A 23,690-nucleotide genomic window follows, 5' to 3' on the forward strand; every position below is an offset into this window, starting at 1 on the left:
GGTGGAGGGTTTGTTTTCAGACTGGAGGCCTGTGACCAGTGGAGTGCCACAAGGATCAGTGCTGGGTCCTCTACTTTTTGTCATTTACATAAATGATTTGGATGCGAGCATAAGAGGTACAGTTAGTAAGTTTGCAGATGACACCAAAATTGGAGGTGTAGTGGACAGTGAAGAGGGTTACCTCAGATTACAACAGGATCTGGACCAGATGGGCCAATGGGCTGAGAAGTGGCAGATGGAGTTTAATTCAGATAAATGCAAGGTACTGTATTTTGCGAAAGCAAATCTTAGCAGGACTTATACACCTTCATGGTAAGGTCCTAGGGAGTGTTGCTTAACAAAGAGACCTTGAAGTGCAGGTTCATAGCTCCTTAAAAGTGGAGTCGCAGGTAGATAGGATAATTAAGGCGGCGTTTGGTATGCTTTCTTTTATTGGTCAGTATTGAGTACAGGAGTTGGGGGGTCATGTTGCGACTGTACAGGACATTTGTTCGGCCACTGTTGGAATATTGTGTGCAATTCTGGTCTCCTTCATATCTGAAAGATGTAGTGAAACTTGAAAGGGTTCAAAAAAGATTTATAAGGATGTTGCCAGGCTTGGAGGATTTGAGCTAAAGGGAAAGGCTGAACAGGCTAGGGCTGTTTTCCGTGGAATGTCGGAGGCTGAGGGGTGACCTGACAGAGGTTGACAAAATTATGAGGGGCATTGATAGGGTAAATAGACAAAGTCTTTTCCCTGGGGTCAGGGAGTCCAGAACTCGAGGGCATAGGTTTATGGTGAGAGGGGAAAGATATAAAAGAGACCTATGGGGCAACTTTTTCACGCAGAGGGTGATACATGCCTGGAATGAGCTGCAAGAGGAAGTGGTGGAGGCTGTTACAATTGCAACATTTAATAGGCATTTGGGTGGGTATATGAATAGGAAGGGTTTGGAGGGATATGGGCCAGCTGCTGGCAGGTGGGACTAGATTAGGTTGGGACATCTGGTCAGCATGGACAGGTTAGACCGAAGGGTCTGTTTCCATGCTGTACATCTCTATGACTGTAGGTGTCAGAATCATCCCTTGAATTTACTTGGCAACTGTATTTTTACATTTCTTTGATCAATGCATAATCTATTCAACAAAGTAATTTCATTGTCTAGTTCCAGTCAAAAAGTAAAATTATAAAGAAACATTATAAAGTCAATTTTACTTCTAGGCGCGAGAGATCAAGGCTGGAACAACTGCAGCTAGAGCAGCGATTAATGGAAGAGAAGAATAAACGCAAGAAAGCTCTTCTCTCAAAGGCCGTTGCAGAAAGGTAGGACGTATTCATAAGAGGAAGATAAACTGACCACCTAAATCCCCCCCCACCCACACGCTAACATGTTTTTCTGCTACTGTATGTCTTTAGAGCTAATATGCTCACCAAATTTTGAGGGATTGAAAGGTTAATTGCTTTTCCCCACATTGTCAATGTTGTGAGCAATCTACAAGGTGCACTGTAGAAATTCACCAAGGCTCCTTAGACTGTGCCTTTCAAACTCATGACTATCCATCTAAAAGGACAAGGGGGCACATGCATGATAACACTAACACCTGCAAGTTCCTCTCCAATCCACTCCCCATTCTGACTTGGGAATATTTTGCCATTCCTTCAGTATTGCACGGTCAAAATCCTGGAATGGCATTGTGGGTCTTCGTATGCCAAATATACTGCAGAATGTAGTTCACCACTTCTTCTTTAAGAACAACTCAGGATGGATAACAAACGCTGGCCCAAGCCAGCAATCCCCATAATCCAAGAATGAGTGTTTATTTTTAAATTGTGCCATTAATTTAGATAAAATCGAAGCTCAGTATTTTGCCAAGGATCCCAGGTGAACAAAAAAAACTCATGCACTATTCATCAATGTCATTTGCAAAAACTGGGTCAGCCATGTAACCTTCCAGTTCTTGCAGTCAAAACTGTAATGAATAATGTCCATTTTTACAAGTGGTCAACTATGCACAAGCATAAGCAAAGGAGCCTTTGTCTACCCAAGAGATGGGGAGATCATTAAGAGTATATGCATATAAATAACTATCAGTAATTATATTTTGCTAAGTTTGTTAGACTGTTAATTTTTTTTACTTAAGCTTGTTATGACAATTTGTTAGTAGCTATATTTCTTCAATTTTAATCCATTATACTGATCATCCTAGGTCAAAGCGAACCATGGAAGAAACTGTGAAACTGAAGCAAATCCAAAAGGAACTTCAGACCTTGGATAGCTTGTTATCAAATGATGTTAACATCTTACGGAATCGTATTGAAAAGACCAGCTTGGAATATTATCAGGCTAAGTAAGAATACAAATACATGCTTGGTAGTGTATAGTTTCACTTTTAGTCTCCTTTTTGAGCAATGTTTCAGCTTTTCATCTTGCACTCATCAGAACAAGGATGCAAGAGACATGACTTATCCAGAATGGAAAGATGGTGCTGATTGGTCGGGCCATAATTGGCATGGAGATGCAGAAGGAACAATTAACAGACCAGGCAGGTAGCATAAAAGATTGTGGGAATCAAAATGTCATGACTTTCAGGAATCATTTGTTACAAGTTATCCATTTTCCTTCAGAGGAATTCTGCACTGGAGATTCCTGGTCAGGGGCCTTCTTGTTAAGAGTCCATCCAGGAATCCACAAATTAAGCATGTAGAAACCACCCAGCCTTTTGATTTTGCAGCAGTGATTGTGCCATGTGATTTTTTTTTTAAATAATCAGCATCCCAGCCACTATTGACAGCAGAAGGGTAACTTATGTCACATAACTGTGAGTGTGACATATCAGGTAGAGAAATTTATTTGGAAAAATTTGGGAGTCGGAGATTTCAGGCCACAGAGTCGGGTGATTGAGGCCAAGGAGGGGTGCATTTTGAGTAGTCAGTTTAATAGTTGCGCAGCAATTAGTGTGTTTTTTAAATTGTCTAACTGTTCCCGGGTAACTATTAAGCTTAACTGAGTCAGGTCATCCTTTTTCTTCAATCTTAATCGATTCCAAGGCTTCCACTTGCAGGTACATTGGCTGGGCTGTAGATTCTGACAAGAATTAAATGATTATTTGGCAGCTAAAGCTAATGTTATCACATCAGTTTTGTACCAAATAAAGTTTGGTTTTAAATGATATAATTAAATCCATTGTTTTGAAAGAAGTTATGGAAAATTTGTACCTTTTTAACAAAGGCATATCCAATTTATTGTTTAAAAAATGGGGACTGAAATCGACAATATGACAGGAAGGGTAGAAGTTGCAAGCTGAAGTTTTCCAGTTCGAGGATGAGTTATGGAAAGCTCTTGCACAATCCCTGTCAGATGAGGTTGTAGAGGTTTTGGATGTACAGGTGAAAGAGCTGGTTAGAGCCAGGAAAGTGGAAACTCTGAAAATGGCAAAAGGGTTAGAAACAGACTGGACATGGATGGGAGAAAATGAGATAAGCAAGTCTGTGGGATAAGAATAGGCAAAATCAATTATTCTCTCAGGACAGTCCTGTTAATGAATTCTTGGAGGGAGGTGAAAGAGAACTTTGCAGGGTGAACAGAATCCAAAACTGGAGACTGGAGGGAAGTTTCAAGATGATTAAGTCACTGATAGTCTTTGAACCAACTTGGTTTAACATTCATCGGTGGTACATAGTTCAGACAGGAATTGTCAGTTTCTCAGTCTCTGACAAAAGACTTCACAAGAAAGATTGCTACCCCTTTTTAGTAGGTTAAGTTATCAAGTTAGAGTTGAACATCTTCCATTTCAGAAGACGTTGGGTTTGAGTGGGGAGAAGAACATGGGCCTAATGGCATAAGCCTGTTCCTATCAAGTCTGCCCCACCATTTAGTACAATTTTGACTGATTAAACATTTTAGTGTCTTTTCCCAACTGATCCCAATAATATTGTACACTACTGGTAATCAGAAATCTGTTCATCTGTAACTTAAACATACTCAAAGACTCTGTTTCCACAGCCCTCTGAGGTAGAGTATTCCAAGAATTCTCAACCCTCTGAGTTTTTTTAAAATGTCTTCACCTCGAACCTAACTGACATTCCCTTCTTTTTAAATTGTGTCCTTGTTTCTAGACTCCCTAACCAATGAATTCTGTACCCTGTGTACGCCTTTTAAATATTTGTAGGAGAAAGTGAGGACTGCAGATGCTGGAGATTAGAGCTGAAAATGTGTTGCTGGAAAAGCCCAGCAGGTCAGGCAGCATCCAAGGAGCAGGAGAATCGACGTTTCAGGCAAGAGACCTTCTTCAGGAATGAGGAAAGTGTGCCAAGCAGGCTAAGATAAAAGGTAGGGAGGTTGGACTTGGGGGAGGGGCGTTGGAAATGTAATAGGTGGAAGGAGGTTAAGGTGAGGGTGATTGGCTGGAATGCAGGTGGGGGCGGAGAGGTCAGGAAGAAGATTGCAGGTTAGGAAGGTGGTGCTGAGTTGGAGGGTTGGGACTGAGACAAGGTGGGGGGAGGGGAAATGAGGAAACTGGAGAAATCTGAGTTCATCTCTTGTGGTTGGAGGGTTCCTAGGCGGAAGATGAGGCGCTCTTCCTCCAGCTGTCGTGTTGCTATGGTCTGGCGATGGAGGAGTCCAAGGACTTGCATGTACTTGGTGGAGTGGGAGGGGGAGTTGAAGTGTTGAGCCACAGGGTGGTTGGGTTTGTTGGTCCGGGTGTCCCAGAGGTGTTCTCTGAAACGTTCCGCAAGTAGTTGGCCTGTCTGCCCAATATAGAGGAGGCCACATCGGGTGCAGCGGATGCAATGGATGATGTGTGTGAAGGTACAGGTGAATTTGTGGTGGATATGGAAGGATCCCTTGGGGCCTTGGAGGGAAGTAAGGGGGGAGGTGTGGGCGCAAGTTTTTCATTTCTTGCGATTGCAGGGGAAGGTGCCGGGAGTGGAGGTTGGGTTGGTAGGGGGTGTGGACCTGACGTGGGAGTCACGGAGGGAGTGGTCTTTTCGGAACGCTGATAGGGGAGGGGAGGGAAATATATCCCTGGTGGTGAGGTCCGTTTGGAGGTGGCGGAAATGATGACAGATGATGCGCTGTATGTGGAGATTAGTGGGGTGATAGGTGAGGACCAGTGGGGTTCTGTCCTGGTGGTGATTGAAGGGGCGGGGCTCAAGGGCGGAGGAGCAGGAAGTGGAGGAGATGCGGTGGAGAGCATCGTTGACCACGTCTGGGGGGAAATTGCAGTCTTTGAAGAAGGAGGCCATCTGGGTTGTTCGGTATTGGAACTGATCCTCCTGGGAGCAGATGTGGCGGAGACAAAGAAATTGGGAATATGGGATGGTGTTTTTACAGGGGGCAGGGTGGGAGGAGGTGTAGTCTAGGTAGCTGTGGGAGTCGGTCAGTTTATAGTAAATGTCTGTGTCAATTTGGTCAATGGAAATGGAAAGGTCTAGGAAGGGGAGGAGGAGTCTGAGACGGTCCAGGTAAATTTGAGGTCGGGGTGGAAGGTGTTGGTAAAGTGGATGAACTGTTCAACCTCCTCGTGGGAGCACGAGGCAGCGCCGATACAGTCGTCGATGTAGCGGAGGAAAAGATGCGGGCTGGTGCCAGTGTAGCTGCGGAAGATGGACTGTTCCACATATCCTACGAAGAGGCAGACATAGCTGGGGCCCATGCGGGTGCCCATGGCTACTCCTTTGGTTTGGAGGAAGTGGGAGGATTGGAAAGAGAAGTTGTTCAGAGTGAGGACCAGTTCAGTCAGTCAAAGGAGGGTGTCAGTGGAAGGGTACTGGTTGAAACGGCGGGAAAACAAGAAGCGGTGGGCTTTGAGTCTTTCGTGATGGGGGATGGAGGTGTAAAGGGACAGGATGTCCATGGTGAAGATAAGGCGTTGGGGACCGGGGAAGCGAATATCATGGAGGAGGTGGAGAGTGTGGGTGGTTTCCCAAACATAGGTGGGGAGTTCTTGGACTAAGGGGGACAGGACCGTGTCGAGGTATGCAGAGATGAGTTCGGTGGGGCAGGAGCAGGCTGAGACAATGGGTCAGCCAGGGCAGTCAGGTTTGTGGATTTTGGGCCCGAGGTAGAAATGGGCGGTGCGGGGTTGTGGGACTATGAGGTTGGAGGTGGTGATTGGGAGATCCCCTGAGGTGATGAGGTTATGGAATGTCTGGGAGATGATGGTTTGGTGGTAGGAGATGGGGTCATGGTCAAGGGGGCAGTAGGAGGATGTGTCTGTGAGCTGGCATTTTGCCTCAGGTGTAAGGATCAGTGCACCAAACTGCTACCGCGCCTCCCTTGACTGCCGGTTTGATAGTATGTTTGGGGTTATGAAGTTGGCTATGAAGAGATCAATGCCGCCGCGACATTAACCGCCTCAACCTCTCCACCCCCTCACCCTCGGAACGTGCAGCCCTCCACTCCCTCCGTTCCAACCCCAACCTCACTATCAAACCGGCAGACAAGGGAGGCACGTTACTAATTTGGCGCACCGACCTTTACACCGCTGAGGCTAAACGCCAGCTCACAGAGACCTCCTTCGACTGCCCCCTCGACCATGACGCCACCTCCCACCACCAAACCATCATCTCCCAGACATTCCATAACCTCATCACCTCAGGGGATCTCCCAATCACCACCTCCAACCTCATAGTCCCACAACCCCGCACCGCCCATTTCTACCTCCTGCCCAAAATCCACAAACATGACTGCCCCGGCCGACCCATATTCTCAGCCTGCTCCTGCCCCACCGGACTCATCTCTGCATACCTCGACACGGTCCTGTCCCCCTTAGTCCAAGAACTCCCCACCTACATTCAGGACACCACCCACGCCCTCCACCTCCTCCATGATTTTCGCTTCCCTGGTCCCCAACGCCTTATCTTGACCATGGACATCCAGTCCCTGTACACCTCCATCCCCCATCACGAAAGACTCAAAGCCCACCGCTTCTTGTTTTCCCGCCGTTTCAACCAGTACCCTTCCACTGACACCCTCCTTCGACTGACTGAACTGGTCCTCACTCTGAACAACTTCTCTTTCCAATCCTCCCACTTCCTCCAAACCAAAGGAGTAGCCATGGGCCCCAGCTATGCCTGCCTCTTCGTAGGATGTGTGGAACAGTCCATCTTCTGCAGCTATACTGGCACCTCCCCCCCACCTTTTCCACCACTACACCGATGACTGTATCGGTGCTGCCTCGTGCTCCCACGAGGAGGTTGAACAGTTCATCCACTTTACCAACACCTTCCACCCCGACCTCAAATTTACCTGGACTGTCTCAGATGCCTCCCTCCCCTTCCTAGACCTCTCCATTTCTATCTCGGGCGACCGAATCAACACGGACATTTACTATAAACTGACCGACTCCTCCCACAGCTACCTAGACAACACCTCCTCCCACCCTGCCCCCTGTAAAAACACCATCCCATATTCCCAATTCCTTTTGTCTCCACTGCATCTGCTCCCAGGAGGATCAGTTCCAATACCGAACAACCCAGATGGCCTCTTTCTTCAAAGACCTCAATTTCCCCCCAGACGTGATTGACAATGCTCTCCACCGCATCACCTCCACTTCCTGCTCCTCCGCCCTTGAGCCCCGCCCCTCCAATCACCACCAGGACAGAATCCCACTGGTCCTCACCTACCACCTCACCAACTTCCATATACATCGCATCATCCGTCGTCATTTCCGCCACCTCCAAACGGACCTCACCACCAGGGATATATTTCCCTCCCCTCCCCTATCAGTGTTCCGAAAAGACCACTCCCTCCGTGGCTCCCTCGTCAAGTCCACACCCCCCCACCAACCCAACCTCCACTCCTGGCACCTTCCCCTGCAATCACAAGAAATGCAAAACTTGTGCCCACACCTCCCCCCTTACTTCCCTCCAAGGCCCCAAGGGATCCTTCCTTATCCGCCACAAATTCACCTGCACCTTCACACACATCATTTACTGCATCCGCTGTACCCGATGTGGCCTCCTCTATATTGGGGAGGCAGGCCGCCTACTTGCGGAACGTTTCAGAGAACACCTCTGGGACACCCGGACCAACAAACCCAACCACCCTGTGGCTCAACACTTCAACTCCCCCTCCCACTCCACCAAGTACATGCAGGTCCTTGGACTCCTCCATCGCCAGACCATAGCAACACGACGGCTGGAGGAAGAGTGCCTCATCTTCTGCCTAGGAACCCTCCAACCACAAGAGATGAACTCAGATTTCTCCAGTTTCCTCATTTCCCCTCCCCCCACCTTGTCTCAGTCCCAACCCTCCAACTCAGCACTGCCTTCCTAACCTGCAATCTTCCTGAACTCTCCACCCCCACCCCCACTCTGGCCTATCATCCTCACCTTAACCTCCTTCCACCTATCGCATTTCCAATGCCCGTCCCCCAAGTCCCTCCTCCCTACCTTTTATCTTAGCCTGCTTGGCATACTTTCCTCATTCCTGAAGAAGGGCTCATGCCCGAAACGTCAATTCTCCTGCTCCTTGGATGCTGCCTGACCTGCTGCGCTTTTCCAGCAACACATTTTCAGCTTTTAAATATTTGTCGGTATGCATGGGATCGCCTCTCATTGGTCAAAAGCATTTACAGTACTGTCCACCTGGTTACTGATGCAATCTTTTGTGACCTAAAATCAGCTGTAGGTTATTCAACAAATAAAGTTGAACCTTCAAAACTTTAATGAAAATAAGTTTTTTATGCTGGACTGCAATGTCTAACTAAGTGAGAAGATGATTGTCATTTTTGTTTGTTTGTGATCATCATTTAGTTCTCACACTTCATGGCATACGTGGCAGACAAGGCATTCACTTACATCTTGTTTCCATTCTTGGGTTTTAGCTGTTCTGTTAATAGAAACCATAGTTTGATGAGTGCCAGTTTGCATCAAGCTTGGTTGCCCAGGAGACCCATCCTCTTTTACTGCTTGCTGTAGGCACATTGGGAGGATTTATAGTTTGATGTTATTCCCAGTTTGGCCAAGTTGTCAGTGCACCTTTTGTGGCTATCACGTCATGGAGTGGGACTTGAGCTAATAGCTTCTGACTCAGAAAGACTGCACAGATAAAATCCACAGATCTTACTGATCTGTACCACACAAATCGGGAGTTATGAAAAAAGACATACCTTGCATCAGTAAAGCAGATGGTCAAAATGATATGCTGTCAAACTAGTTATGGTGGCAGCAACACACCAATCCAGGTCTATTGAATTGATCTGGATTTCAAACTTAGATTCATGACCCACATTTATTTCAGAACATTTTTTGATGGAAATTGGAACAGAGTTTTGCATTTCAGTAATGTGAATGGGCAGCTTTATTAAAGACACACACTTAAAACTTGTAGGAAATACAATACAATGTTCTTGGCCTTAATTATCACATTTATGTTGGTGAGATATGAGAACAAATCATGTAGAAATATTTTGAGCTGTGTTATGATCTCTGTAGAGATTGATAACTCAACTTTTAACAAGAAATTTGAACTTTAACACTTACGAGAATGTAAAATTTTAAACTTTTGCAGTAATAAATAACAAAAATACTATTGACTAAACATTATTTTCTTTTCATATTTAACTTATTTTAAGGTATAGAAAAGAGAGTTCCCATTTAACTTTCCCCTTAAGTGGAAACTTGATCCTTCAAAAACCACTCTTAAAATTATTCTTGGCTACCATTGACTTGCTTTTCTTTTACTAACCCAGGCAGGTGAACTTTCATGCAAGAGCTGCCTTTCAAGGAAATTATACCTTCGAGATCTCTTCCCCCAGCTGCATTCTAGGCATACCTTACAGTTGAAATGCTCATGAACTTGATCTTCAATCTAAGCATGATTACCCACCTATATTTTGTGTGATAAATCAAGAATTAGCAGTCTCTTTGCTTAGAAGATGTGCACTTTGTTTCTTGCTCTCCACTTCCCAGATGGCTGATAGCCACAAAACGCAAAATTCCTTTGTGATATTCATATGTTTATGGGGAAACCAGAAAACAGATCTTTAAATGTCTGTGTCCATGACAAGAGGGAATACAGTAAGTAGACATGCTCATTTGTGACTTTTAATTTTTATTTGAGAAGTAAAGTATAGTTTATCACAAAAAGTATATAAATTGCTATCTGTAACACATTTCTGGGACTTTGGGAAACACACGACCTATTCATGATTTCTAGGGAACTATTTATTGTCTCTAAGCATAAGTGTTTTCTTCTGCCTCTCAACAACAAAACAATGCCTTTCCTGATGAAGGGCTTTTGCCCAAAACGTCGATTTCGAAGCTCCTTGGATGCTGCCTGAACTGCTGTGCTCTTCCAGCACCACTAATCCAGAATCTGGTTTCCAGCATCTGCAGTCATTGTTTTTAGCCCTAACAAAACAATCCAAGCTTATTATCAAGCAGACTCCAGAACACATCATATGATTCTTTCTTTACCCTAAAGCTGCAGTCCTAAAAGAAAATTTAATAAACTTCATAACTGTGCCTTCTATTCGTAAAATAGGATATTGCCCTAATGAATCATGCCAAATCATTTTAAGTTTTAAAAGGTTGTTTATTTGAATATGTTTTAGAATTCAAAGTTTTGCATCGGTTATAACATGTCATACTTCTTTATACCTCTTTTTTTATCCCCCCCAATCTCCTCTTCCTGTAAGTTTCAGGAGCAGATTTGGGTGGTACAGGCCAACAGCTCTGCCACTCATGTATAGACATGGATGATCTGATGATACGTAACTCCACTTTTCTGCCTTTTCCCTAGATCCCTCAATTCCCTTACTGATTAAAAATCTGTCTATCTCAAACTTACAGATATTTATCAACCCAGTCTTCACAGCCCTCTCTGGTACAGAATTCCACAGATCGCTATTCTCAGCAGAATATCCTCATCTGTTTTAAATATACGACTCCTTTATTCTGAGATTATGCCTTCTGGTCCTAGACTCTCTCACTAAAGGAAGCCACCTGTCTATAGCATCAGTGTCAATTTTTGCCCCCTCCCCAAAAGTCTTGTATGTTTCAATAATGTTGTATCTCATTCTTCTCAACCCCAGTGAGTACAAACTCAACTTTCTAAACCTCTCCTCATTAGATAATCTCTCTCTTCCCCCTGCCCCCACCCCCACCCAAATATCTGGTATTCGGCTAGTGAACCTTCTCTGTATTGCCTTTTAATGTCAGTTTATCTTTCCTTAGATAAGGGGATTAAACTGTTCCAAGTATTCCAGCTGTGGTCTGACTAGTACCTTTATGATTTTTTTTTAAAGCCTCTTTACTTTTGTATTCCCTTTTGAAATTTGCTTTCCATAGTACTTGCTGAACTTGGATGCTTGCTTTTTGTGATTCATGGATGAGAGCACCCAAATCCCTCTATTCTGCAGCTTTCCAGAGTCTTTCTCTATTTAAATAGTATTCTCCAAGCCAAAGTACATAATCTCAGATTTTCCTGCATTATATTCCATCTGCTAAATTTTCGTCTGCTTATTAACCTCTCTGTATCCCTCTGCAGCCTACCTCCTTCATCACTTGCCTTCCCACCTATGTTTGTGTCATCTGAAAAATTGGCTGTAGAACATTCACTTTCCTCATTCAAATCCCTAATATATAGTACATAATTGTTGCTCCATCCTTGATCCCTGTGGCCCTCCATAGTTGCAGGTTGTCATCATGAAAGTGCCCTCCTTATCTTAACTCTGTCTTGTATTAGTTAGCCAATCCTCTATCCCAGTTAATATACCACCTCCAACACTATGGGTGTTACTTTTATTAAGTAGTCTAGGAGTGTCAGAGAGTCATACAGCACAGAAACAGACCCTTCAGCCCAACCTGTCCATGTTGACTGCGTTTCCCAAACTAAATTAGCTTCTGTTTGGCCCATATTCCTCTATTCATGTACCTTTCCAAATGTCTTTTAAATGTTGTAATTGTATCTGCATCTACCACTTCCTTTGGCTGTCAATTCCAAATACAAACCACCCTCTATGAAAAATACGCAGTGCCTCGTCAACTGTCTTCTGAAAATCTGAATGTGTTACAATCAGAGCTACCCTTTCCTGCTCGTTACTTTCTCAAAGAATTCTAGTAATTTTGTCAGGCATGACTGCCTCTTCATGAAGCCATGCTGGCTCTGCTTGATCATTTTTATGTATTTCTAAATGTTCTTCTGTTACATCATTTCTAATATACTCTAATTGTTTTTACCTATAACTGACATCATGCTAACTGGCCTATACTTAACTTTTTTTTGTATCTTTTCATTTTTTTTAAGAGAAGGTATAATGGCAGTTTTTCAATCCTCTGGGCCTTTTCCAGAATTTGAGGATTCTTAGAATGTTACTGCCTTCCACTGCTAACCACTATCTTCGTCCCTGTTTCATACCTATCAGCCTGCATTTGTGCTGTTAGTTCATCTGTTCTGTTCCGAATACTATGCACATTTGAGTATTTACTGCTGTTCATCTGTTTATCTACTTTGTCCCTTCCTGTCACACTTTTGGTATCATTAACCAAATAACTGTGCAGTAATTCTTGCATATCATCTTGTTTCGTAAGCATATGTTCTCCCCACTTTCTTTTCTCCACTTAGTTTAAAGCCCTCTCTACAGCCCTAATTATTCAATTTGCCAGGATACTGCTCCCAGCATGGCTCAAGAGAAGCCTATCCCATCAGAACTACCTCTTCCTGCCCATGTACTGGTGCCACTACCCAAGAACTGAAACTCATTCCACCCACTCCAATCTTTGAACCACATATTTAACTCCTTGACTTTGTTTATCCTATGCTAGGTTGTTCTTGGTTTAAATGGCAATCCAGAGATTATTGGTACCAATGTGAGCAATGACTTCTGTATCCCTCACCTCCCTCACCCAAGTTCTTCTCCCGTTCCAATGTCTGGCAATGGGCAGGCAACACCGCCTTCTTAACAGCCCTTCATGGCTGCAGAGAATATTATTCCACTAATTACATTGTCCCCTACTGCTATGATATTCCTACTTCACTCCACTCTCTTGAATAGTTCCCTGTAGCAAGAGTGCACCTCTGTCCCCCTTGTATCAAATGTTCATTTCAAACCACATTTCAAATAGTACAGTCAGTGTACTCTGCCTTTGACTCCTCTGTTGTAGTCTCACACTAACATTGCTCCTTACTAACTTACTAGAAAGCTACTGGAGGTACTTCCCCCTCCAGGTATAGCACAATGAAAGTTGAACATTGGTGCACCACGTGAAGGGTTAGAGGAATGAATTTGTTTGGGAGAAAAATTAAATTGTAAGTCAGCAGATCACTGTGTATCTGCTGTTAGTTGATAGTGACACAAAGGTGCATTTTGGTATCTCCCGAGGAGCAAAAACAGAAAGGGATCCATGCAAAGAAGTTGTTCAGAATTATGTTGTGTATTATATTGATTAGGAACAATTTTAATGACTTGTAATGATGTTTGCATACATGGCCCGCACATTAAACAAAATTCTTCTTGCTCATTATATGTCCTGTCCTTGCTCTCAGAAAGAGGTATGATCAGGCAGAAGTGGAATATGTTGCAGCAAAACTAGATCTGTACAAGAAGAATGAATTGAAGGAACAACTGACTGAGCATCTGTGCACCATAATTCAACAGAATGAATTACGCAAGGCTAATAAACTGGAGGAGCTGATGCAGCAATTGGAGATGGAGACCGATGAGGAGCGGCTGGAACTGGAGATTGAAGTGGACAGTTTATTAAAGCAGCAGGCAGTGTTCCAGGGAACTGATCAGGTTAACACAAGTGATGAGTCAGCACAGCAATGTGTTCAAGCAGACCAACTGAATCATGTGGTTAAACAGGTTGAAGAAAAACAGATCTCAGGTGAAAAAGTTTCAAAGGACCAAAATAAATCTCAGTCAGAGAACGTAAACCATAGAATATCAGAGAAGATTGCAAATTGAGTGTGTATATTTGTGCTTCAGAAATGGATTGAGATGAAATTGATTTTTGTTTTCACAATATAAAATCACTTAAGTGTTCCTCAGCTTAATCCACATTACCAATTATTTTTTGAAAAAAAAACAAACATTTGAGGCTTTTGTATTTTTCTTGTGAAGTATTTATGGCTCAGCCAGTAATTATTACCTATCCCTAACTAACCTTAAGGTGTGGAGAGCTGCCCTCTTGAAGAGCTGCGGTCCATGTGTAGGTACACCAGTAGTGTCAGCAAAGGAGTTTCAGGATTTTTACCCAACAACAATGAAGGAATAATGATGTAGTTCCCTGTCAGGAAGATATGTGGCTTATAGGGAAAATTGCAGATGGTGTTCCCATCTATCTGTTGCCCTTGGCCTTCTAGGGGTGGTAAGTTCACAGGTTTCAAAGGTGCTGTCAAAGGAACCTTGCTGAATTATTGCAGTGCATCTTGTAGATGGTATACATTACTGCTATTTTGCATTACAGTAGATGAAATGAATGTTAAAAATGTTAGGTGGTGTGTTAATTAAGCAGGCTGTTGAGCTGCTTAAACAGTTGGACCTGTGCTTATCTAGGTTAGTGGCCTTTAGTCCATCTCTCTCTCTCTCTCTCTCTCTCTCTCTCTCTCTCTCTCTCTCTCTCTCTCTCTCTCTCTCTCTCTTTCTTTCTCTCTCTCTCTCTCTCTCTCTCTCTCTCTCTCTCAATTTGTGCCTTCTAAATGGTGGACATACTTTGAGGAAGCAAAAGCTGAGTTACTCGTTGCAAACTTAGCCCCATACTCCTCCTGTGGCTACAGTATTTATGATGCTAGTCCAGTTCAGTTTCTGGTTGTCAATCATCTCTGCCCCAATAACCAAAATCTGAACTGACCCAGTCTGATTGAGGTGATTTACCGTGGACAATTAAAACTATTCTCCTTTGTGCTTGATATGACTCTACCCATTGAAGAGTTTCCCTCAATTCCCATTGACTTCAGTTTTCCTAAGACTCCTTGATGCTACCCTCAATTAAGTAATGTTTTAATGTCTGGGGAAATCACTCTCACTTCCCCTTGTGTTCAACCCCCTTTTTTTTGACCATATTTGCACCAAGGGTATAATAAGGTTAGGAGCAGAGTGAACTTGGCAGAACATAGCCTGCCCACTGACATTCAGTTCCTGTTGAGTAACTGCCATTTGATAGCACCGTTGATGATGCATTCCATAAATAGTGAATAGACTTGATAAGGTGGTAATTGGGTAGGTTGTAATTCTGCTTTTTGTTGAATTGGACATGACCTGGGCAATTTTCCAAATTGCTGGCTAATTATCGTTTTTGTAATTGTTTGAGAATGGCTCGATGAGGAGAATGGCTTTTTCTAGAGTTCACATCTTCGCTACTGATGCCTAAATGTTGTCAGAGTCCAGAGCCTTTGCACTGTCTGGTGCCTTCACCCATTTCTTGATATCACACGGAGTGAAATGGATCGGCTGACGGCTAACATCTGATACATAGGGACCTTGAGAGAAGGCCAACATGGATCATCCACTTGACATTTCTGACTGACAATTGTTGCAAATGGATTAGCATAATCTTTTGCTCTGATATGCTGAACCATCATTGAGGGTATTTTGGAACTTCAGTGAGATGTTTAATTGTCTGTTGTTATGCAAGACTGGATGTGTTAAGACTGCAGAACTCTGATCCATAGGTTGTGGAATCCCTTAGCTCTGCTTGGCATTCTCTGCTGTTGCTTCATCTCATTAGGAGCATTGGATGATCCTGAAATGCTCTGCTGCACTCTTCTTTGAACAAGGGTAGACCCCATGATTTGGTGATAATGACAGAGTGGACAATATACTGGGCTGAGATTACAGATTGTAGTGGAATACAGTTCACTTGTTGACCCTCCATGTTTTATGGATACCAAGTGTAGAATTGTAGGAACTGTTCTAAATCGACAGTATTCATTATAATGCAAGTGTTACACAACAGGGGAGTATCTTCACTGTAAAAACAGCTCTTCATTCCCACAAAAACTTGTATGGTGGTCATTCCTTCAGGTGGGTGGATCAGGAGATAACCACAGTTAGTTCTGGTGATATCCACGACATTATCTGCAAGGTTTGATTCTGTGGGAACAGCTGTCAGGCTGTTGTTTAGCTAGTCTGTGAGACAGCTCTCCCAATGTTGGCACAACTTCCTCAATGTTACTGTGAAGGATGTTGCAAGGTTAATATGACTGTGTGCCATTGTCATTTCTGGTGTCTTAGTTGATCCCCCAACTAATCTGTTTCTAGTGGGTTAGTATACATTGGTTGCTAGCAGTTGAAAAGTCAATACATTGCTATAATTCTGAAGTCTTGATAATGACTGCTGTTATGGTGGTGATGGTAGATTATCCTTCCCAAAAAGGACATGAGGGAATGGATTTGTATGACAATCGATAGTGGTTTCATGGTCATCTTTTAGGCTAGCTATTAGTTCTGATTTATTAATTGAATTCACATTTCACCATCATATCTCCAAAACATTAGCATGGGCCTCTGAATTAGTGTTCCAGTACAAGACCACTACACCATTCTCAACCGTTGACAAAATTTAAGTTGAGTGAAAGCCAGATCACAATATAATTGAGGTATTTTGGATCTGATAATTAAACGTTTTTACTTGAGGCACTTTATATGTGTTCCTACACTTAATCGACTCTTCTAACACAGTAACTTTAACTTTCTTTAAATTATAATGTGTATCATATAATTTGTTTTCCCCATGATGTCTTAACATTTGACCAGTCAAAATGTTGCCTTTTGAGAATGCCTAATTTTAGGCATTTTTTATAGATATTTGCATGAAGAGATATCATTGGCATTTTCTTTAAATTTTAAATTAATCTATGTTTAACTTGTACTTCTGCTTGACTTTCTTTGTGGTTTTCAAAGTAAACATTTTCATAGAACCACATGGCTTAAGTATTTAAAGATGAAATAATTTATCTTTTGTGTAGTTCTGAATTTTTTAACCTCTATCTTTTTTTTGAGTTTGTTAGCAAGGCTGCAGTCAACCTGCTGCAATAGTTACATCTAATTTAAAACAAAATACAGAGGATGCTGGAAATCAGAAACAAACACAGAAAATGCTGGAGAGCTCGGCAGGTCTGTGCAGAGATAAATGGAGTTAACATTTCGAGTCCAATATGACCTCTTCTGAAAATATTGGACTTGAAATGTTAACTGTATGTTCACTACAGACATTGCCTGCTGAGGTTCTCAAGCTTCCTCTGTTTGTACAAATATACCAACTTGGCTTTGACTTGAGCTGTAGATGTTTATTGTAAAATTTAGAAAAGTTGGGTATTATACAAGCCGTGTACTGTAACCAACTCCAAAGGGAGCTAAATTAAATGGGGGGGCTAAAAAATCAGTTAATCCAGAAATCAGACGTGCAAATACTATAAGTTAGGTTCACAAGTGCAAAAAGATTGTGTCCTTAGTATAATAACAACAACATCCTTTAAGTTTTTTCAGATCATTAAGCCCATTCCTATATTCTTTAATGGCAACACATCTAAGAAAAATGTTATGTTTGTTTTGACTGACTGCTGCACCAACATAGAGAAATTTTTGATTTGTTTGTTCATCTACCCCTATTTTCTTGTTAATTTCCATTGTGTCAATGGAAGCAAACACTAATATTGATTATAGAATGTATACATAATGGATTTACACTAGATTTGAATTCACTTTGTTAATTCGTGGCTTCACTTTTAAATCTGTATTTTTGTATTTATACATTGCTCTGTGGATTAATTGATTCAAGATTGATGCATCTAAGTGTATTTTGTGAAATTAAATCTGAAAAGATTATTGTTGTTATTGGATTCTTACATTCTAAAATGTATTTTATTCTGGGATTCACGTACAACATTTTATTGCCAACCATACAGTATCCCCTCCCATCACCTGCATAATTTTGTTCCTTCCTCAGAAGCTAATTATTTTGGTTAGAATATAGTACCACCAGTGCAATCAATCCCTTGGTATTGTTGGAGTCCATGTCATGTTACCTGGTTACTAATTTACAGCCTCCGTAACAATGTTTTATCAAATGTCCATACAAAAGTATGTTTTCCAGTGAAGTCAGTGTTTAAGCAGGAACAGCACCCTAATTGCATGTTTTTTTCCCACGCCCAGTTGCCAAATCTGGAGAGAAGCTGAAAGTCAATTGTGTTGTCTCTATAAAATCCATTTATTCTTTCAGTTTGGTTAAACTACTGAGGTATATTTTTTAAAATCAAGTAGGACACAGTTATAAATTGTCTGCATTAGAAAGCGTGGTCTGCAAATGTGAAGTAGTTCTATATAATTTTTACAAAGTCAATACTATGTTGTTTTAAAATGAAAATCAACACTGGTTACATTTGTAACTGTTAAAGTTGCCTTCTTTAAGGGCCTATTCTGGGTCCTGTAAAATTGAAATAAAAATCTGTTGCAAATACGTTTCAGGTTTGAACTGGAATCAAGTGCCAATTCAATTAGTGGTTGTTAATAGGTAAGAAAACATATTTTTTCCTTTCTTCATCCCTTAATTTTTCACACAACCTTTTTGATTTGATTGGTTTTCTATAGTTAAAACCAACAATTCAAGATTATAATTGCACTGGGGTGCATTTCACTGAGGTCATAGAGTCATAGAGATGTACAGCACGGAAACGGACCCTTCGGTCCAGCTCGTCCATGCCGACCAGATATCCCAACCTAATCTAGTCCATTTGCCATCACTTGGCCTATATCCCTCTAAAGCCTTCCTATTCATAAACCCATCCAGATGCCTTTTAAATAATGAAATTGTACAACCTCTCCACCTCTTCCTCTGGCAGCTCATTCCATATACACACACCACCCTCTGTGTGAAAAAATTGCCCCTTAGGTCCCTTTTATATCTTTGCCCACTCACCCTAAACCTATGCCATCTAGTTCTGGACTCCCCTACCCCAGGGAAAAGACTTTATCTATTTATCCTATCCATGCCTCTTATGATTTTTTTTTAAACCTCTAAAGGTCACCCCTCAGCTTCTGGCGCTCCAGGCAAAACAGGCCCAGTCTGTTCAGCCTCTCCCGACAGGTCAAATCCTCCAACCCTGGCAACATCCTTGTAAATCTTTTCTGAACCCTTTCAAGTTTCGCAACATCCTTCCAATAGGAAGGTGACTAAAATTGCCTGCAATATTCCAACAGTGGCATAACCAATGTCTTGTACAGCCACATATGACCTCCCAACTCTTGTACTCAATGCTCTGATCAATAAAGGAAAGCATACCAAACACTGCCTTCACTGTTCCATCTACCTGCGTCTCCACTTTCAAGGAGCTATGAACCTGCACTCCAAGGTCTCTTTGTTCAGCAACACTACCTAGGACCTTACTATTAAGTGTATAAGTCCTGCTAAGATTTGCTTTCCCAAAATGCAGCACCTCACATTTATCTAAATTAAACTGCCTGTGGGCGGCACGGTGGCACATTGGTTAGCACTGCTGCCTCACAGCGCCAGAGACCCGGGTTCAATTCCCCCCTCAGGCGACTGACTGTGTGGAGTTTGCGCATTCTCCCTGTGTCTGCGTGGGTTTCCTCCGGGTGCTCTGGTTTCCTCCCACAGTCCAAAGATGTGCAGGTTAGGTGAATTGGCCATGCTAAATTGCCCGTAGTGTTAGGTGTAGGGGTATGGATGGGTTGCGCTTAGGCGGGTCAGTGTGGACATGTTGGGCCGAAGGGCCTGTTTCCACACTGTAAGTAATCTAATCTAAGTAATCTAATCTAAATGTCACTCAGCCCATTGGCCCATCTGAAGTAACCTTCTTTGCTGTTCACTACACTTCCAATTTTGGAGTCATTTGCAAACTTACAAACTATACTGGCTATGTTTACATCCAAATCATTTATATAAATGATGAAAAGTAGTGGATCCAGTACTGATCCTTGTGGCACTCCACTAGTCACAGGCTTCCAGTCTGCATCTTAAAGTCATCTGATCTCACCATACTTTACATTTGATTCAGTTCTCCAGGATCACTAATATAAATATGGCTTGACTTTAAATACCTTCTTGTGTTTGGGCTTTCCAATTGTAATCGGTGTTTACCTTTTGTGAGAGTTCACTTTATGACTTATACTTATGCCCCTTTCAATAAAATCATGGCTAAGCTGTTGTTTTGAAGTTTATCTTCTAGTCTATTGAGAACCCTTAATTTCCATGCCTGACAAGAATCCATCCATTGCTGTCTTAAAAATGTTCAAAGGCTCTGCCTTCTGCAGTAAATTGTTCCAAAATTGCACATTCCTTGGTAGGAGAAACAATTCTGTCCTTAAAGGGTGATCCCTAGTTTTCTGATTTACACAGAAAACAACCTTTTTCTGTTTATCTTGTCAAAAGGATTATAGGATCTTGTACATTTCAGTAAAATCATGCCTCAATCTCCTAAGGTTTAAACTACCCCTTAACTGCCTTCAAGATATTTACATCGTCTCTCAAATAAAGAGACCAGATTGCAGTTTTTGACATCTATGGGGTTTGTCAGAGATGGTCCCTTCTAAGAGAATTAGCCATATCCTATTTCATAATGATGAATAATTACTTCATTTTTGACAGTCTCCCAGTTCTCACCTGGCACTCCATATAGCTACTTAAGCAAGGCAGTGGCCACACACCAGAAATTGTTGATTACGCAGGCCAAACAAAGCGAGAGTAGCATGCAAAGCACACATGAGTGAGAATGCTGATCTCCAACCACCACATATTAAACGTATTCAAAAACTAACTTAAAAGAAGAAGCAGAAGAAATGGTTTTGTGTCACAACCGTGTGGACAGCTGTAAAGTTACTCTGCCTAAATGCAAAAGGTACTGCAGTTAACCACATCTGTCATTTTGACATGCCAAACCACTGGAAGCAGATGTGCAAGACTGAGATTGGAGCTCACCAAGTATGCATGCTGGGTCCTTCAATGCATCCTTTGTTTATCCTAAAAAAGAATATGCATTCCTGCACTACTTCCTCACACTGCAATGTACTACAGATCAAAGAAAAACTGGAATTTTTTTTCTTAGCTTCTTCTAAGGGACAAACTCTAATCGATAAGATGACAGTGCTGGATGTCAGTTTAAAAAGATCACAATGCAATATTAACATTCCTGCTTCAAGTGAAATCCACCGAGCAGTGGAAGGCCAGGTAACAGCAGGCTTGACATTCTTCTGGATACGTGAGAAGTGGGAGGTGAGAAGCAGGTGTCAGATTTGTTCTCAAGTTTGACTGCAAAAAGTCTGGATATTCTCCATAGGAGCATAAACAATTGCCTCACAATTGTGCTCATTACACTTGTGAACAGCAAGTAAGTGATAAAGATTAGTCCATATGCTCCATCAATGGTTAGTCCTGAGGATGTCAACGCAAAATTCTGAAGACCTGGACAAAACTATTAGAACTATTTCATTGGTAGATTAGCTTGTATTGATGTGACTCAGTGCAAGGGCAGGAACTGATTATCTGTCTTGAGATGACATCATAGGGAATCGATGTGCAACAAAATACAGTAACATTGGCATGCTTCTGAGTCTTTGCATCTGTTGGACTACGCTTTTGGTCTGAATCTGGTAATTGACAAAGTGAAAAGCTCCAGCATGCACCCCATCTAGACACTGGCTCAGGTTTACTTTATTATCACCTGGCATACAACATAAAAGGTGTTATGATCACTAGACTTATAGGAGCAACCGAGTGTTTAAACGACCATCAGATGCTATGTTCAAAGATAAAAGTTTCTATTTCATAGGAAATGGAGACAAATGGTTAATGGATTTTTTTTGAGCTAGGGTAAGTTTTTGAGTGGGGTTACCCAGGGAGATATATTGAAATCATTGCTTTTCCTGATAGATATTAGTAATTTAGACAGTGGTGGATGAAAAGAAATATCAAAGTTTGTGGACAGTACAAAACTTGGAAACATTGTAAATTGTGAGGAGGACAGTGTAGAAGTCAAAAGAACATTAACATTTTGGTGAAGTTGAAGATGAACTTAAATGCAGAGAGGTCTCAAGTGATATATTTGGGTCGAAAGAAAATGTTGATACTGTAGAAAATAAAGAGTGATAATCAGTGTGTGGGGGAAAGATACCTGGATGTATCTCTGCACAAATTATTGAAAGTGGCAGGGCTGATGGAGAGAGTAGTTAATAAAGCATACAGTAAACTAGGCTTTTATTAACAAGGGAATAGAGCATATCAGCAAGGAGGTTATGCTGAGTGTGTATAAGACATTAGTTAGACCTCAACTGGAGCATTGTATATAGTGCTGAATGCCTCATTTCGGAAAGTGTAAATACATAAGAGATTGATGTCTTCGACACTATGAGAATGGTTCCAGAGTTGAGAATCTTCAGTTATGAACATAAATTGGAGAAGTTGGAGCTCTTTGTCTTGGAGGAAAGAAGGATAAGAGGAGATTTCATAGAAATTTTCAAGTTGTGAGACATCTAGACAGAGAAGAAATTTCCCACATTGAGGGATCAAAAATCAGGGGGTACAGTTTCAAATTAATATTCAAATGAACCTATTACCATGTAAGAATAAACTTTTTCATAGATATGAATAGTTAGTCTAGAATGCATTATATAAAAGTATGGTGGACACAGGTTCAATGGAGGCAATCATGAGGGCATGAGATGATTATTTGAGTAGAAATAATATGCAGAATTATGGGGAAAAGGCAGGAGAATGGTACTAAGCCATAATGCTCACTCAGAGAGCTGCTATATTGGATCTAAAGAAGGCTAGGAATGTGTTGAAACTGAATCCACAGGAACTGCAGATAAATTAGGCTCAAACCTAAGGTAGATTTTCCTCTGAAAAAAACTTGTATGATGAAGTTGGAGTGGCATGATCAACCCTCGTCAACACTTCTGGAAGCTGCTAATTATGTCCTGGAATCATACAAAAAACCCACTGAGATTAGTTTTATGAAAATGATGATCAAAAGGAACTTTTACAGCACAAAAATGCAGGATGGCTGGGCAGCATAAGAAATTACTCTTGGGAGAAAAAAGGAACCTGCATTGAAGGCTACATTGTTTGACCCACAATGTATCTCATCCAATCAGAGAATCTTGTGTCTATACTGAGCAACAAAACATGAGTAATTTCGACTGAGTCCTGCGCACTGTACTTACCTCCTCACGCAACTACTCATCTGTTTTCTATGCTGACAGAAACATCAAAAATAGGAGCAGGATCAAACCAAGATTAGGATTCAAGGACTCCCTGAAGGTGAATCTCAGGAAATGTTGCTTTTCCATCACCAACTGAGTGAACTTTTTCTTTCTTTCATATTCGTGGGATGTAGGCTTGGCTGGCTAGAACAGCATATATTGCCCATCCCCACTTGCCCTTGAGAAGATGGTACTGAGCTTTTATCCTGAACTGCTGCAATCCATTTTTGAGTTGGTACATCTACAATGCATTTGGGAAGGGAGTTCCAGGATTTCTACCCAGCAACAGTGAAGGAACACCAATATATTTCCAACTGAAAATGGTGAGTGGCTTGGAGATGAAATTGCAGGTCATGGTGTTTCAATGATTTGGCCCCCTTGTCCTTCTGGGTGGTAGTGGTTGTAAGGTTTGAAGATGTGGTCAAAGGAGCCTTGGTGAGTTCTTGCAATGCATTTTGCAGGTGATACATGTTGGTGTATGTTTCAGTGGTGGGGTGTGTGAATATTTTTGTAAATGTGTATCATATGGATGATCCTTGGAA

The 23,690-nt window shown here is 41.9% G+C and overlaps 1 protein-coding gene across 1 annotated transcript in view; it reads left to right on the forward strand.

Annotated features, from left to right (window-relative positions):
- gorab (golgin, rab6-interacting) overlaps positions 1 to 18,357 on the forward strand; it is a 58,341-nt gene extending 39,984 nt beyond the window's left edge. Inside the window, exons 3-5 of the mRNA XM_072573973.1 lie at positions 1,202 to 1,303; positions 2,188 to 2,328; positions 13,476 to 18,357. Of these exons, the coding sequence (XP_072430074.1) occupies positions 1,202 to 1,303; positions 2,188 to 2,328; positions 13,476 to 13,896 (664 nt within the window). The 3' untranslated portion in view covers positions 13,897 to 18,357. The remainder of the gene's footprint in view (positions 1 to 1,201; positions 1,304 to 2,187; positions 2,329 to 13,475) is intronic.
- Positions 18,358 to 23,690: the final 5,333 nt, after the last annotated feature.

This window comes from Chiloscyllium punctatum, chromosome 7 (assembly GCF_047496795.1).
Source record: "Chiloscyllium punctatum isolate Juve2018m chromosome 7, sChiPun1.3, whole genome shotgun sequence".
Taxonomy (NCBI): domain Eukaryota; kingdom Metazoa; phylum Chordata; class Chondrichthyes; order Orectolobiformes; family Hemiscylliidae; genus Chiloscyllium; species Chiloscyllium punctatum.